The 18,223-nt window shown below is 43.9% G+C and overlaps 1 protein-coding gene and 1 long non-coding RNA gene across 2 annotated transcripts in view; both read right to left on the bottom strand.

Moving 5' to 3' along the window:
- Positions 1 to 5,320: 5,320 nt before the first annotated feature.
- Positions 5,321 to 6,378, bottom strand: LOC135383061 (uncharacterized). Its single transcript, XR_010419639.1, has 2 exons — positions 6,281 to 6,378; positions 5,321 to 5,456 (listed from the first exon to the last, which is right to left on the bottom strand). It is a non-coding gene; the product is annotated as an uncharacterized LOC135383061 (long non-coding RNA).
- Positions 6,379 to 14,091: 7,713 nt separating this feature from the next.
- Positions 14,092 to 18,223, bottom strand: part of LOC135383060 (uncharacterized) — a 60,835-nt gene continuing 56,703 nt past the window's right edge. The window contains exon 5 of the mRNA XM_064612691.1: positions 14,092 to 14,297. Coding sequence (XP_064468761.1) covers positions 14,121 to 14,297 — 177 coding nt within the window. The 3' untranslated portion in view covers positions 14,092 to 14,120. The remainder of the gene's footprint in view (positions 14,298 to 18,223) is intronic.

The raw sequence follows: 18,223 nt of genomic DNA, 5'->3' as shown, positions 1-18,223 counted from the left end.
ATGTCTCCTGCAAGATCCGCCTTGGACACATGCTCTTAACAGTCGTCAGTATTTATCTACGTCCCGTGGTACAGGTTCCGTGGACTGACTTCCAACGCTTATTCAGTTCACTGGAATCCCCAGCTCTTGGGGATTCCCCACACCGCCAAACGTCCCCTGGTCTCTGCCTGTGCCATCCCACTTTCACACGTCTTCCTGACTCCCAGGACCGCAGAGATCAGGTTTCCCCTCAAGCCCTTCGAGCCTATTTTTATGCTCTCGTAGATGCGAAGTTTTTCTAGGTCTACCGCCGCTTGCACCGATGGCGCATCTGGAAATGGCAAGTCCGCGTTGGCATTCGTCACCTCCGCCGAAGGCGTAGCTGGAGGATGTAGCCTTTGGCATCATACCTCATCCACGGCTGCGGAACGCTACGCCATACTTTTTTTTTTTTTTGCAGCGCATCGTTCCCTATACCCCACGGAATTGGGTGGTCTTTACTGACTCAACATCTGCGCTGCAAGCAATTGAAAATTCTGGCATACGAGGCTCCTCCGCAAAATAAAGAAAAAAATCGTGTTTGTTCACGAATTTTTGTTCTGAAAATGGCTACCATATCAGGTGACCGGACGTTCTCATTCGGACAACTTCGTAGCTTGTATAATTAAAATGTTAACTAACGATTTTAGGTAATTACTCATTCGGCGGTTCAGCGACAGAGGACCAAGAACACCCTCCGGCCCAGAGATGATAGAAGTGAAAACAGGATGTCTATAGCACTTCGCTTTTACTGCGAAATCTGTGTCGAATAAAAGACACCCTGTATATAGGTGTCGACATTGTACGACTTGCACTCAGTCTTAGGTTTTTACTACATTTTTACCTGTATTTACATCCTTTCCATTACCTTGTTACCCTCTCGTACGAAAACTCGTTCGTCAACTGTATATGTGTTCCTGTACCATGTTCATATTTTTGTAACCTGAAGAAGTGCAGTCTCGTGCACGAAAGTCTTGTTGCCATGTGTAAATAAATAAGTTGCTCCTACCGTTTTTACTACCCTCAGATCTTTTTTTAACCTTCGTCCACAATAATGGCGCTTGATTAATGAAGAATAAGCGAATTCTGCACAGATAATTGTATATTTGTGGCAGATTTAAGACATAATAGTTTGAACTGGACTGATTTGGACATGCCTAACCTGCTCTTCCTGGTATGGTAAACCGCTTCCATTTTTTTTTATTCTCATAGAAGCAGTCCGCTATTTTGAGACTTACGCTATATGCTAGTACAGCAAATAATACCCATCGGGTTACGGTGTTGAACCGCTCTTCTTCATTTGCCGAAGCTTGTTTACGATAGCTTTTACACAGGAAACAACGCATTAGAGTTACATCCCATTATCGGGGTTCCCTGTCCTTCCCAGTTGTTCACGAATGGCACTCACGTGAAAGTCGTGCTGTGAGACTACATTTAGTGATCTATTTCATAGCAAAATTCTTACTTCACAGACGGTGCTACGTCACAAGAAAATAATAATGATAAAAAGGTCGACCTCTGTCATCACGACAAGAATATCCGCGTCTTAGTATTTCTTACAAACTCCATGGGATGGGTTCCTGTGACGGCACTGATGAGGGAAAGTTGGAGAGGGTCGCAGGGAAAGCTAGCCTGCAGATGCTATGCAATTAACAATGAAATAGTGACGCCTCATAGATATCTACACGTGTGCAAATGAATATTTGAGAAACATAACAGCAGTATAAGTGGTCAAAACGGAAAATGCAGCAGGCTACGCTTCCCCTTGAATATGCAGAAATGCGCTCACATGCAGTGTATGGAGCAAGAACCTATCTTTTTCTGTGGTATCCTGCTCAAAGTACTGCAAAGTAGCAAAGTACTAAAACGACATTCCTTGTCAAAAAAGCACTCTTATTGCTGTTAGGAATGTAATAATCCCTTGTTTGCGGTATAGACATAACCCATTCTTTTCAGGCTTGTTTCAGCTAGCTTTTCTCTCGCACAGCACATAACACGTACATAGCACATATGTATTTAGCCCATCTAGCGCAACATGGCGGATAGCTAATTGAGAACCACAATCAAAAAGAAGTTGTTTAAGAAACCCAGATGGGCAGATTACGCACGCGAAGTCAGGCGAGTTACTATGCTAAATATACGGGTATTTCTATATTCATTACATAATTTTTATTTTAAAAAAATTAGCAGAGCAAAATGGATGTCGAAGCAGTTATACGGCAAGGTAGACATCCTCTAGCATAGCGTATGCAAGTGCTGGACGACTAATTAGTGACTAAGTTGATAATTAAGTGCTTCCTGGGAAATGCGGTCAGCAGAATTGGAGCCAGTCGTTATTCAAATCCATCATTCTTATTAAACACCTTGAGAAGCGAACTTCAATAATGAATGCCTCCAATTGTGCCATCTCGTATCTCCCTCTAAACATATAATTATTAGGTTGATCAATGAATGTTAGAGAATTAGTCGTTCAGTATAGTCCAGTAATAGCCCCACAGGAGTAATAGCCCCACGCTGGACCGTATAACCCACCTGCTCAGACGGCATCTATTTTGATCTCCTAGTTTTTTAATAAAAAGTATGTAACGAATAAAAAAGCACGCTATAGAATTTTGATGGGCAGAATCATAGAATCACAACCATAAAGGACCGGTTTAACAAACAGTTAGACAACAGTTAGGTTTAATAAACAGTTTAACAAACAGTTAACAGTTAAGCAGATTACACACGTCCAAGTCAGTTGAGTTCAAACTATGGTCTCATAAAACTGTCGTAAACACAGAATTTCCCTGTGAAGAATAATTCGCTCCTTTTCATTGGTCAAACGCCGTCATTGCCAACGAAGGGGTAAAAAAACTGCGACATGGTGTAGGCAGATACATATGACAGAATGGAAGGTGTGGAAGGTAGACCCGCACAGACAATAAAACTTTATACTCGTATGGCGGCAGGCGCCAAAGGGGAAACAGGAAAACAGCCGCAACGCGAACTTGAGACGTCTTGGAATCCCGAAATTGAGACTGTCAAAAAAGGTTAGGCGTATCACCTTTTCAATGTGGACTTCACACGTTTAGAGAAGAGTCTCCAGCACTTGTTTTAACAACAATATAAGTTTTATTCTACGTTTTCAGGAGCAAGGTACGTTCATACTCCGTGACCGCGCTGTGAAGCCTACTTCGCAGTTTTTCTCCACGCAAAAGATGAAGTGTTCTGCGGTTCTATGTGAAGCATGCAAGTCTTGCTAGCTTGGTACCGCAGTTGAAAATATCCACTAAATCGCTGAGAAAAGATTTAAAAAATTTCCATTCGAATTCAGCCCTGACGAGCTTTACACGAGCGAAATTTGGTTTTGTTAGAGGCGATAGCCATTTATATATATATATATATATATATATATACAGGGTGTCTCAGTTAAATCCCCGGGCTAAATAATTCGTGAATGGGTGCACCAATCGAAGAACTTTTTTTTTGTTTTTTTTTTTTTACAAGTATCTGTCCGATACCACCTACAAGCTGCGCACCGTGCGAATGAGTGGGAGGTGCTCATTATTTAAATAAAAATGCAAATGAGTTTCGTAAAAAACAAAACTTCTAAAGCAGGGCGCTGTCGGCATTAAAATGGGTACTACCACTTTGGGGACCTTCAGTGGACAACTTTTAGAGAAATATCTGCCACCGAAGCGGGTCATTTGGGGCAGTAATTAATTGGTTTCGGTTTACATATTTTTATCGCGGCTGATCGCAGTGAGGCACAAAAGGACGCTCTTCCACTCCCTTATCCACCAATGAATTATGTCCGTACACCAATGAATTACACCAATGAATTACGACCTTTTCCGCTTCACCGCTTCCGCTTCTATACACTTCGGGAGCATCGCTTTTGCTGTACATCAGAGCCCTCCACTGTCGGAACCATATTTGGGATTTGGTATTTGGTATATGTATAGGTCAAGCGGCATCGCTGGATCACTTAGCGTGAAATGCACTAGTTAGCATTTTGCAGTTACTCTTTTGTTACCATATGCATGATTTTGAACGATTAAAAGGAAACAATTTTTCGACTAGGGTACCGAAATTTTAGCCGTGCGTCGCTAAAGCCTGTTCAGAACTATTGCGTTCCAATACGTCCGTCCGTTACAGTTTCTGTGCGACGGACACATTGGCTTTCCAATGCACGTGCGCACTTGTGCAACGCTGCGTTGCGAGAAACAGCCTACAGCCAACTACGTGAAGTAAGACCAGACAAGAGCGCGCGGCGCCACCGTTACAGGGGCAACGATCGCAAGTTCCTGCGTCGCTCCGTCCAAAACTTGAACTTGGCGAACCTATGCGTCCGTCGTTTTCCAAGGTGCCTACGTCGGTTCGCAGACGGACTCATTGAAACGTAATTTTGGGAACCGAGCTTAAGAAACCTGTAAATGACTGTCTTCGGACGTAACTTTATGTATCGATCTATTTATCGATCATACCCTACTACTCCACATCAGTGGAATTACGTAGGGGAGAGTGCAGTACACGACATGCAATAATAACAAAGATACAATAACACGTAGTACGCATTGAGCCAAAAGAATGTATGGCGTGATAACACATCTACAACACACACAAGTACAAAATCTAACCAAAGTGTGAGCCGTTACTCCGAAAAGAAACTAGTTTTTGTGAAAACAGAGTCCCCGAGTTTGAGAGGACAAGGTCACGTGGTTGTTCCAATGTGGTATTGAGCGAACAAAAAATGAGTTTTGAAACATGGATGTGCGAAAACGATATGGTTCAATTTTACATTCGTGATCTAATCGATCGGAAATGAAGCTGGGGGGCATCAGATAAAGATCACGCGAAATAGCCACGGTACCATAATAATATATCAAAAGAATCTGAGATTTGCTATCCTACGACGAGTTTCTAACGTGGTCCAACCCAGCACGGACTGTAAACTAGAGACCTTAACATAAGGCGAGTAGTTGCCTGTTACCCACCTAACGGCTCGTTTTTAGATCTTCCCAAGTTTCTTCTTGAGACCTCTTTCCGTTGGGTCCCAAACCACACTACAATATTCCTGCAGGGGACGAATGTACGACTCGTAGACAGTTTCTTTAACGTCCTTTGGGGCACCCTTAAAATTTCTTTTCATGAACCTGAGAGTCCTACTAGCCTTATTACTAATATAATCTATGTGCCTGTCCCACTTCAGGTTTCTACTAACTACCACCCCCAGGTATCGATATTCTTCGGCCGTTTCTAATGCTTCGCCATTTAAATTGTAATCTAAGGTGTACTTGTTAATGGAAAACGCAACGCATTTACATTTTTTAGCATTTAATGTCATACCCCAAACTTGACACCACTTTTCAATTTTAGTCAGATCCTTTTGAAGTTCGTCGGTATCACTAGTTGTTTTGATTGCCCTCTGCAGTCATCTGCAGTCAGTCAGTCATCTGCAAATAGTTTAATATTTGAATCAACTATACCAACGAGGTCGTTTATAAAGATTAAAAACAAAAGTGGGCCCAATACGTATCCCTGCGGGAAACCTGATATGACTGTAGCTGGTGGTGATTGAGTGCCATTTAGTACTATACACACTGTCTCCGATTTTTGACATAATCTTGCATCCAGTCCAGTACTAGAGGATCCAAGTGCAGGAGACTTAACTTATATAACAAGAGGCTATGGTCAACGGTGTCAAACGCTTTTTTAAAGTCCGAGAAAACGCAATCTGTTCGAAACTGGTTATCAAAAATTGAAGTAAGATCATGATAGAAGCAGACGAGTTGTGTAGTACATGAAAGAATCTTACGAAAACCATGCTCGGACGGGGAGAGAAACTCGTTTCGGGATAGGTGCATCATAACATTTGAGTAAATTATATGTTCCAAAATTTTACCGCATATACTCAGAAGAGAAACCGGTCTACAATTTTCAGCGCATGTTTTATCACCTGATTTGAAGATCGGAACCACATTAGCAAACTTCCATTCCTGTGGTACCCTTCCTGTCACTATTGACCGGCCAAAAAGTACGAAAAGATATTCACTGATAGTGGAACCACAAGCCTTTATGACAATAGTTGGAATACCATCTGGTCCTTGACTTTTCTTAACACTTAAATTGCAGACCTGATTTAAAATACCTGATTTAGATAGTAACTTTGTGGCAAGGGATGAAACAATTACGACAATAACCCATCCGTCAATCGTATGTGAAGCACACGACCAATAAGGCCGAGCTGTTCCCAATATAGTAGTTTTATACGACTTACCGTTGGCATGATCGAAGAATAGTGACACTGGCTCGCTGGCGGTGAACTTGACAGCAATTTCCAGTAGAATACGTAGGAATGCTCGGACAAATTGGGTCACCGATCGCTGTGGAATTGTAAAGTACGTTCAACAAGTTGTCCAGCTAATACTACAGCGTTTCAGTGTCAATGGCATTGGTGAAATATACCTTATTTTCTTTCAATTTTGCCCCGTTTACCCAATTACCCAATACCCAATTTTCTTTCCAATACCCCGATTACCGATTCGCCTTATCTTTCCACAATAGAGTCAACCACTGGGGCTAGTTCTAAAACACAGCCTCACTGATTTTGCACTTAAGTGTAACACTGCATCATGTGTTCCAGAAGAGCACCGTTGCTCCTGCGTTTAACGTTTAAGACACCCTAAGTCCGAAAGTTCCAGGCGTTCTCACTGGTAATTCGAGTGAAGGCATAGACAAGAAAATAGAAATAACATAGCAAGTTCACAAGACATAGAAAAGCAGAGCATTTGTACTCACGATTCAAACTAATTGGTACGTCGACAGCGTCAGATGAGGACACTGATCTCTATGTATAAAGGCTGGATCGCGCATGGGAGAGGGGCTCGTGGGGGAGAGGCGTGCCTTCGGGCCGCCATGTTGGTGGGCCCTAAAGTGCTGTGTGTGCCCATAGAAAACAATGGGAGGCAACAGAGATTGTGAGTATTTATTGCGCTGCTAGCATTGATCGTTGTTTGTCATCACACAATTTTATAAGGTGCCAGTATACTGATGTATCCTAACAGTGTTTCACAGGTGTCCCGCCGTTCGATTCTTAATTACGTTATGTTTTGCATTCCGAAACTAGACCGTCACCGCAGTGCAGCGCTGGGGATTGTACTATAGCACGTTTCCCAGCCAATATTTCAATAAGAAACGACTTGAGGTTAACAACAACCATGTATATAATATCCCGCACTGCGTTCTGAACAAAAATTGTTCCATAAAGAACGGTCCGGGAAAAGATATACTCGCATGGCAGAAAGAGATCGTTCTGTAGAACCACAGCCGTTGTTTTAGCCGTGTATGCGTTTAGAATGATTTATATCAAGCATCGCCTTAGAAAGAGCCTTTTAGTAAACGACAGCGATGCTTTGCCTCGCAAATATGGACACACCGAAGCAGCGCAAATAATTACTTCACGCAATTAGATCACACTCGTTAAGACTGTTAATCAGGTACTGATGTAAGCTTAATCAATTAAGTTACTTAGAAAGTGGTAACACCTCCTTGAGACACAGGACTTATCTCTTTTTGAACTAAGTACAGCCGTTCTATGTTTGTTTGCTTCTTCCTTTATTTGTTCTGATTACTTGCAGGCGCGGTTGTGCCAAACTGAATGTCCTTCTCCAGCACTCACATGCTTTGTTGAATACAACTGCAGCGTGAGAAAAGCTGCTTGGGGACGGGGTCCTGCTATCCAGTGCTGACTTTGTCATGCTTGTTATGTGGAGCATGTTCCAAAAAATGCAGCTCCACATATGGCCTTCAAGTTGCAACAGGACTATTTGGAGCTTGAAACAGTTGTGATTTTGTCATTTTTGCCCTCGTGTACCCAGTCTGTGAAACGCAAACAAAAAAAGTCTAACACGATATGCTTTTGTAATGAAGATCACTGATGATGAGCAAAGAAAATATACGAGTTCAAGTTTATACAACATCATGTTTATTCAAGTTCAAGATTTATTTCTTGCACTTATGCGTTTCAGGGTACAATGAACGTGCAGGCAGGTCGCAAAAGACTACATTTATTGTTTTGTGACCTTGCTACAATGGCAATATATATATTAGGAATGACAATGGTCAGGTACGCTCTCTAAATTTGTAGCACTCAATTTTAGGTTGGAATGAGCAATGAATAGCAACTTCCCTCCTGATATTTTCTCATATATGCTAAATTTTAAATTTAATGTGATCGAATATGTGACACTGATAATACAATAATAATATATAAGAATATAATATGTTATAAATGAATGTGATCAACAGTAGATGTAAACAACATGAGTAGCCAGAGAAGTGCATTCACAATAAATAATTTTCTTCTTATAGCATATATGTGCATGCCTATTAACTGAAACAATTATCACAGTTCCCTGACAAGTTTTAATTTCTGAGAGTGTACTGTAGAGGCTGCATAGATCTACAACAGTTCATACAAGGTGTTATATACTGTGAATGCCTTTAAAAATCCCATGTGACACATATGCCTTTACTTTCTGGAGGTGCTGTGGTAGTCAAAGTTTGTGGGCATTACGCAGGTTCTGCACCCATTTCTTGAGTATGTCGAGGCAGCTGTGAAGTAACCTGCATTGATGGTGATTATTCCAATTTTTATGGTGCATCTACAACAAAGGAAATAATACATCAGAACATTGGTTTGGGTGCAACCAGTTAAAAATGAATATGTTGTTTAATAAATGCATTGGACAAATGTTAAAACATCAGTTTAAAACATGGTTTACAATCCCTGTATCTTCTAAAAATTAAAAAGATTAAAAACTATTCTAAAAAGAATATGGGGAACTCTTCTAAAAAGAATTATAATCTCTAATTATTATATTGCTGGGTGAAGGAGCCTAAAGTGTAAGGTGAGTTTCTGATGTGAACATGTAAGAAAATATGCAAAACTGAGAGAGGCTAACCACAGTGCGTGCACTGAGGTTGTTCCTTCCTGTAAAGTAGAAACATGTGGATGAGGAACGTGATACTTACCTGTACACCCAGCCGTATCACACTGCACAGATTATTCACTGGGTAGCCCTCATGACGAAACCTGTATTGAGAGACCACTTTTGCCTTAAAAACAGCTACAAATAGCACGACACGCTACAGATTATTACTATCGTAACAAGCCGACGATACAGCTCAGACACAAAGGCGTTATTCAAGTCGCGCGCGTCACACCACCGTTACGTAGGATTCTTTGTCACAAATCAAACCAAGGCACAAAACAATACCAATACATGAAAAAAGGTGACGATCTTGGTCTCATTATAACTTGTGCGCCAAGGTAATTCAAAGAAATGAGTGTGGCACTTGCTTCCGCAGAGAACACCGTGTACCATGCTAGCAATGCATGCAAAAAAGCGCTCGAGTGCTTGCACATATATTGATGACAATACTACCTGTGTAGTGTAACATGTTCTTTCAAGCATATTATGCACTCAAACTGTATTTGCCGCCGGGTAAAATGCAAGTGTGCTCGATTGAACGTCGGAAGAGCGATCAAGCAACCTGCATCCAGTGCTCGTTTTGGGCAAAAAACACTTCATAATGGTCAACTAAATATACAGAATGGACGCCTATTTATTCTTCGATGAAGAGTGACTCACCTGTATAAATTTAGGCCCTGTAACCTTGCCAGTACTGTTGGTACGACCGTAATTGCAAGAAGTTGCCATGATCGCTGCGGCGACTGTTGTGGGTACAGTAAGATGGCGGCCGGTTTCTTCACGCTCGCGCTCCCAGTCCGCGATCCAGCCTTTTACAATCGAGATCAGTGGATGAGGAATGCGCGGGTTCGATTACTTCTTCTTCTTCAGAACTGCAGCATTCTTCTTCTTCTTTGATCTCGGACGCTGGCCGTTATCCGCCGAGGGAGATTCTTCTTCTTCCTCTTCTTTCGCAACTGACCTACTCGCTTCTTCAACGATGGCGACACCGATGTTACCCCAGCTGGGTTCTCACGGGCCAACTTCAACCACCGTACTATGACAAACATGGAGGCGCGGCCTTCACAGCATTTACACCACAGGGGTGGTATCCAATGTACTGCCAGGGGGACGAATGTGTAGTATAATTCTTTTGTTGGGAAAAACTCACGTGACCTCTAGCGTCGGGCCAATCGTTGGACGACGGTTGAGTAGCTTTTTGCTTTTCTTTTCTTTTCGTTTCTTTGTCTCCCTGGGCCGTGTGTGACGCTGGCAGGGCTTTCCGTTACTCAACTGTTCTCTCCCTCTCCCCCGCTTTGTCAGTTCTGGATGGTTGTGGCTATTCCTTCGCGTCGAGCGAAATAAATAACAAAACGCGGAGGTGCTGCTGTTCCTTTTACACAAAGTGCTTTATATTTCTGAATAGGTATTTCCAAATTATAAATATACAGTCTGCTGTAGCTGCGCCAAACACGAACATGACGTGAACATTGTTTCTGAAGTTGGAGTGATGCCGAAGTAACGATGTGATGACAAAGCAACTTTGCATTCACTGATAGCTGATGTCTCACGTGGAAGATTTTCCAGTAGAAAAACAGTATATTGACTGCACAGGCACACACAATCGCAGATCCAGCATGACGGAGAACATGTCCAAATCCCTTTGCTGCTTGTGTAGGCGTCTGGTTGACCCGTCACAAAGGAACTTGTGCAGCTGGTATGCCGAAAGATAAAGCTGTTCCAACCACTCAGAATGGTTTATCCGTGCAGATGCTTCTCTGAAGCAGATACGAGTTGAGTGCTTATACCTGAGTCCATGCTTGCAAAGTGTAGGAAAGAAAAGCAGACACACCAGCTCCCGTGGCATAGTGGTTAGGATGATCGCTTTTCCACGCCGAGACTGGGAGGTGACACGGGTTCGAATCCTGTCACCGGCTGTGCTGTCTGAGGTTTTCCCTGGGTTTTCCGAAGACTTTCCAGACGAATGTAGTCACAGTTCCCCTTGAAGTCGGCCCAGGACGCATACTAACCCCCCTGTCCCCCACTCCTTCCTGCTGTCCTCTCTCCATCTGTCCACGTCTATACGCCGCTCATAGCCACAGTTGCTTCGCGGCGCTAACACGGAATTTAAAAAAAAGAAAAAGAAAAGCAGACAGCAAAGGTAGGTTGCGAAAACCATGTTTACCCATTAAGGTTGCCCATAAGAGTACTATCATCGTGTTCGGAAGGCGGGAATGTCTACGAGGAACACATCCCTTCGTCCTTCTGTCTCCTAGTCATACGCTCGTCCGATTCGTATATGTTGGAGAACCATATTTAGTGTGGTGCAGGCTGCGCTTCCGTTCACATGGAACTACAGCGTAATTTACATGACGAGCTGTATGCGATGTTGCGCGAGATTGTGCCCTTGGCAATGACCCCAGGAGACGAATGCAAACATTTTGATGCCAGTCACCGTAACATCTGTAAAGGAGCATTTAGTGAGAAGCAGAAAGTGCGAGACCATGACCACGTAGGTGGAGAATTTCACTAGTCATTGTGTCAGGAATGTAATCTGAAGCTGAGGATACCACGTAAACTGCGATTCATTGCGCATCACGCCAAGTATTATACCTCGGGTTCATAGCAGCTCATCTGCACCTGCTTAGGAAGACAGATATCAAAGTGATAGCTTCCAGTTGTCAAAAGATTGAGGCTATGGAACACTCAAAACTCGGTAAACCGAATTCCAACAACGACACGGATATCGGACCCACTAACACAACACACGCAGCAGCCGAACAAATAATTTCCAGCACCACAACCACAACTCTCCGCAACATCGCTGAGCCACCCCGAGAAAACGCTGACGCAAGCACCGTAATATATAGATAAATCATGCTCACTAACCAGCGACGAACTACAAGTCCTCTCTAGGGGGTTAACATCTTGCCCTACACTCAATTCTGTTAACGAATACGCCATCTATAAAGACATATCAGACTTTGCGAGTCGCCTGCGCCATAGAGAATTCTTCGCTGATATAACACAAGAAAACAACAACGACCTCCGACTACCATCAACCTGGACACCAAATCACGGCCGAGAACCGACATTAGACCTGTACATTAAACAAGTAAGCAACGACATCCTTCGCGGTATTTCCCAAAGCTCGCGTGGTCACAACCTCACTAAAACACAGCGTGACATCATCAAAGCGCTAGCTGACAGAGATGATATCATTATCAAGCCCGCAGATAAGGGTGGGAGTATCGTCATCTGGCCCACAGATAAATATATTTCTGAAGCTCGTAGGCAACTCAACAATACGCAACACTACCTCAAACTGGACCATGACCCAACAAAGGAGTACACGGCGCTAATAACCCATACCATACAGGACCTCCACGAACGAAAGCTCATCACACGTGATGACCTCAGATATCTCACCCCATCAAACACAGGCGCCGGTCGTTTCTATTTACTGCCCAAAATCCACAAGGCACACGCCAACAAGCTCTATACGGCTGACATCCCCGGCAGGCCAATTGTATCTAATAGCAACACATCAACAGAAAGACACTCGAAATTTCTGGACCACTATTTAAACCATATTCCGACAACACTGCCATCCCATGTACAAGACACACCCCACCTCTTCAGAATAATCAGAGATATAAACAACACTCGTACATTTGGTAGGGACATAATACTAGCCACGCTGGATGTGACATCACTGTATACTAACATCCCACACAACGACGGAATCACAGCCATCTGCAATACCCTTTCTACAACAAACACCAGAAAAGACACGGAAACCATACACGCTCTAAAGCACTTGGTCCTTAAACTGAACTACTTCGAGTTGAATGGCGAATACTACCTAAGAGTACACGGTACAAGTATGGGCACATACGCAAATATCTTCATGGGGTTCTTAGAAAACAAAGATCTATGATCTGGTCGAAGGCTCTGCAGCTCGCGCCAGATGAAGATGATCGTGGTGACGATGGCGACGGGCCGCTACAGTGTCAAAAATTTGTGATGGTAATGGGCCGAATTGCGCCGAACATGGTTTTCTTCGTCCCGGTCACCAAATCTAGAGGAGGTAATGTCCCTCTACATGAGACCCGACCTGCTACGATGGTATGCCACGGAGAGGTGATGACGGTGGCCGGTCTCCATGGAGCTGAGGCCGGCGCTCCAGCCGCGTGGTCATCTTCGACGTTGTCCACGGCCCGCTACAAGTACTAAACTAAGCAAGTTTATGATGTCTTATGTTAGCTCAGCGGTAGGCCACGTTAGGTTAGTGCAGCTTCCTGGCTTTTTTGGGCATTTTGCCTGTAACATGTATACACTTACGGCTCCGGCGATGGCGTAGTTTCTCCACAGGGGCCCATGACCGCCAAAAGGCTGAGCATTGTTCTTGCAATAAAGATCAACCATACTGCACACGCAGCCCCTATCTTTCCCACTTTTCTGTTTTGTACAAGGCAAGGAGAAAAAGAAGTCTACTTCGTCGACCTGATGACAGGCGATTTCCTAAATGCATGCGACGCGAACAGGCATTTAACGAAATATCTTAACGAACTAGGCATTTCATAAAATGCCTGGAATCGTTCAGTCATATAGCGAAATGCCTGATTTTGCCTGTCATACCACTGATACACGGGCACATTCAGGAACTCTTATCTCAAGGCCCTTTGGAAATTCCACAAATGAAGTAGAAAACATTAATGCAGCACTGTTTCGCGCTCTGGGTAAAAATACCAGGCGGGAGAGGGGAAGCAGCGGATCGGATGATCGTCTGAAAGCCGTTGGGGCGCCACCCTGAGTTCGCCGCATCTCTAACTCACACCTTTAGAGACCCGGTGCTGCAAAGCGACATGTGGACCGTCGACGGGGACAGACAAAGTGGAGTCGCTTCCCGGCTGCCTCACGATTGTAGGCCGATGGCCTTTGCTGCCTTGGCCTGTTACACATTTGCCAGTGTAACCATAGGGTCCTGTTTCCGATATTGACAACGAAGACATGCAGATATTTATTTCAGTATATGGTGGAGACAATGATTAGTGTCCATAAATACTACACAACTGCACATAGTTCACTGAATCGACATCAGTTTGCTCTCATTTCAAGTAAGCATATTAGTTGGTATAACTTTCATGGGCAGTCTTTCCCCGTAAAGTTGAGTTTCATGAGATCACGTAATAGTTGAACTGTCTGGTAGTTTCCTGTATAGTTGAGGTCACCACAGCCTTTTCCGTCTACGACAGAGAACTCCATGTGTAGCATAGTCCATCCGCCAGTGAAGTTGTGCTCCAGGGTGAGGTTGCACATCTGTAGCAATTGAATGAAGACACTTATCGATCGCACTAATGCTTTTAAGTAGGCGGTTCTTGTGTGGGAGGCGGTGTGAGTAGTAGTGTGCGTGATAAAGTAAGGGTCTAACAGTGTGCTAGAAAGTTGACCAGCTGGAGGTCTTGGGTTAGTTTCTGCTTTGCCGAGTTCCTTTCTGAACCGATGTATCCTGCATGCCCCAGACATGTCGGGGTTGAGATTTTCTAAATTGAGTAAAGACGAAATATCGCGTGCCAGAAAGCTGCCATAAAAATTTGATGGTATACATCAGAATATTCTGTCGATCTGCAAACTTAGGCGGTGAATGTCCCCATTGAATATCTAAAATAAAGTCGTCGTTAGCGCATTCAGGGAATTCATTCATTACCTTGAGTATCAGAAAATTACTAGGGAAAACCACACGGGACGACAAAGATGACGTTCTGACTAGGGTTTGGATCCCGGGATCCCCAAATCCCGGGATTTTGCCATAATTTCATGGCAAAATCTGTAACTGTAAAAAGCTGTAAGTGTGTGTCCGTGTATGAGATAGTGAAGCCCAAGCAAAGGTAGAGGTATAAGTGGACATGCAAACGGGATATAACAGGGTAAACCTAAATAGGGGTAAATGATTTGAAATTGAAGTAGTCGAAGGTAATTAAGAAAAATAGGTAAAAGTAACGGAAATGAATTAGAGGTAATTAAACGTAATTGATATAATAAAGTTGAGCTTGAAGTCAATGAATATACGATATATGTAATTTAGAGAAAGATTAAATGAAATTAAAGATTACCGAAGGTAACTACAGGTTACCGGATGTCATTAAATGTAATTAAGGCAATTAGCTGAAATTCAAAATTATCTCCGATAACCTCGCTTACCTTCGGTAATTAGATGGTGATCACAGGGTAACTGAAAATAACTGAGGATATTTTAAAGGTTCATTAAATGGACTTACACGCGGTAACTGAACTAGCTGAAGCGGAAGTCAAGTGTAGACCGGAGGTGGACAACAGGAAGTCAGGTTAGACCGGAAGTGGAGAACCGGAAGTCAAGTATAGACGGGGAGTGGACAAGCGGAAGTCAGTTTAGACCGGGAGTGGGCAACTGGAAGTCAGGTTGAGACGGACAATCCGAAGTAAGGTTAGACCGGAAGTTGACAACCGGAAGTCGAGTTGCACTGGAAGGGGATACCAGAAGTCAAGTATAGACGGGAAGTAGATAACCGAAAGTTGGGTTGGACCGGGGGTATACAGGGTGTCCACCGAAAAAGGGCCAGGGGCTAATGAAAAAACGGAGTGACCTGCACAAATGGAACCAACTGTACGTGCTTGGCAGTTGTGTGGTCTATCCAAAAATATATTTTTCATCGCCCCTTGTCAATTAATTAGCGGTAATTAATTTTCCAACTTTTTAATTATCGGTTTTAGCTCTCAGATGTCAATGAGGAAGTTGTAGTACATGTAGAAAAAGACGCAACTGAAGTGGTTCGAGGTTGCTATGGCTTGTGGTTTAGTTTTTTTGCCGGGTTTAAAAATTGGTTTCAGAAGCCGCGCGCACCACAGAGCGCCTCCCATAATTCGGCGCCCGCGCGCGACGATTGCAGTGCACTCTGATAGGTGTCCCGTGAAACAGGTGAAATATGTTCCTCTTGTGTGAAGTGACCCAAGGATGGTCTCCAAGTGCTAATATCAAAGTGAATGTACGCCGGAGGGCGCTGGAATCATCGCGCGAGGGTGCCGGATTGCCGGACTTTTAAGCTCGGGAAAAAACGAAACCACAAGCCATAGCGACCTTGTCTCTTTCGACGTCTACTACAACCTCCTCATTGACATCTGAGAGCTAAAACCGATGATTAAAAAGTTGGAAAATTAATTACCGCTAATTAATTGACAAGGGGCGATGAAATTTTTTTTTTGGATAGACCACACAACTGCCAAGCACGTACAGGTGGTTGCATTTGTGTAAAGCACTCCGTTTTTTTTTTTAGCCCCTGGCCCTCTTTCGGTGAGACACCCTGTAGACGTCCCTTATGGGACTTGTGGGAGCTCAATAAATTGATTGATTGATAGACGGGAAGTGGAAAACCCAAAGTCGGGCTTATACCGGAGAAGGCGCTTAATGTTGACGCATTTCTCTCGCATTTACCGCTAAATCACCACTGTTTTGATTTGAAGTATCCCTAACTCACCGAAAAATATGATTTTCAATCCGAAACCGTACCATATGACAGATTTTAATTGCCAACTCGTGTGAAACGCGCAAGCCGTGGCCGAGAAGAGCTCTCAAGTACTATTGAAACTCCTGCAAATTCATAACGAGTCTTCCTGTGTTTAAGGATACACCCACAATACTGTCTGATTCTCCTTCTCTCTGCAGTACCGCTCTACTGAAAAGAGAAAATGGAACAGCCTTTTCAGACAACTAAACTTGACTGCTCAAGACGATAACACACACGACAGTTACCGTGAACGAACAAAGAGAGAGAAATACACAGTGCCCCATTCCATGTACGTATTCTGACAAGCGGCATTCCTCAGAATACTCCATCGAAAGACGCGAAAAACGTCATTGAGTTTAGCTGTAGCATGAGTATAAATGCTGAATGTCATGCGTTCCCGTTCACTGCTAACGGCGAGAAGTATCCAGGGGTGCAGCCGCAAATATTACGAAGCAGACGACAAGAAGGGACCCATTCCAACGTGATGTCGATATCCCGGCACGGTGAAAGATCAATATAGTACGTGGCGAAACTGTCTCCCGGGTACAACATTTTTTCTATTTTTCTTCAACTAGAATGTTCCTGTGGGGATGACAGGAACCGCGCGCTCTATCCAATTTCTGATATGGTGGATGTGGAGGCGGATACAGTTCTGTACAGTATCCTGTTGATAGCTGCGGAAAATCTCGATCCCGTCCCAGGATCCCGGGATCCACATTTAGAAATCCCGAAATCCCAGGGTTGTAAAAACAGCTCTGGATTCCGAACCCTAACTCTGACTGTCGTCCTTTGTTGCTTTCCCTAGTCGTTTCCGCATACTTAAAGGACCAATGAAGTGACATTTAACATGGCTTGAAACCTTTGCTCATCTGTGAAGCTGTCCACCAGGACTCACGACGCAAAATAGTTTTGCTCTGCGGTGCATTGTCACTGCGCCACCGTATTTTCAAAAACAGTCGAGAACACGGAGAAAGACAGTTTCCAGGAGGGCGCACTCTTACATGACGCGCTCTCGTTTTGCTTGACAAATAACGTCGTTGGTAGTAGTAGTAGCAGTCATGTCCTATCCCTTTTGAGTCAGGGTGGGCTATGCCCGACCTCTGGAGTTCTTGGTGTCCACCCCGTAGAGATGGCGCCCCAAATGAGAGATCGGCGCGGCCAGCGCATCCCGTTTCGTTTTGGCAACTTCTTGCGTTTTCGCCGCGTGCTTTTCAGTTTCTATCTTTCAGTGCATGTGAGTGCAGACCACGCTGTGCCACGGGCCCATGCTTCAGACCGTCCAAGAAGTGCACATGCTATTACCTGTAGTGTTTTTGAATGGAATGACTGCCAACTCTCCGGTCCGAACACTACCATTTCGAGTTGCTTGTTGCGGTCAGTTTGCATTCGGTTACTGCATATCTTGCCACTTCCTCGAAAGAATGAGCCACAGATGTTACGTGCTGAATTGAAATTCTGGGTATGCGTCATGCAAGGTGAATGAGACGCTCTTCAAGGTGCAGGCAAATCCGACTGAACTGGAATTGCGCCGACGCAACATACCCCGGTCCAACCGCGTCCTCCAGCCTGGGGATCACATTTGCGCGGAATATTTCGCTGAAAAGTTTATTTCTAACTCTAAGAGATATCATGCGGAGTACAAAGGGCAGGTTCTGCTGGACGAACCGAAGAGTAAGCCAAGGCTAAGCATTTGACGCTGTGCCG

This window comes from Ornithodoros turicata, chromosome 2, assembly GCF_037126465.1.
Source record: "Ornithodoros turicata isolate Travis chromosome 2, ASM3712646v1, whole genome shotgun sequence".
Lineage (NCBI taxonomy): Eukaryota > Metazoa > Arthropoda > Arachnida > Ixodida > Argasidae > Ornithodoros > Ornithodoros turicata.
The sequence above is the reverse complement of the archived record's forward strand: the minus strand, read 5'-3'. Positions and strand labels throughout refer to the sequence as shown.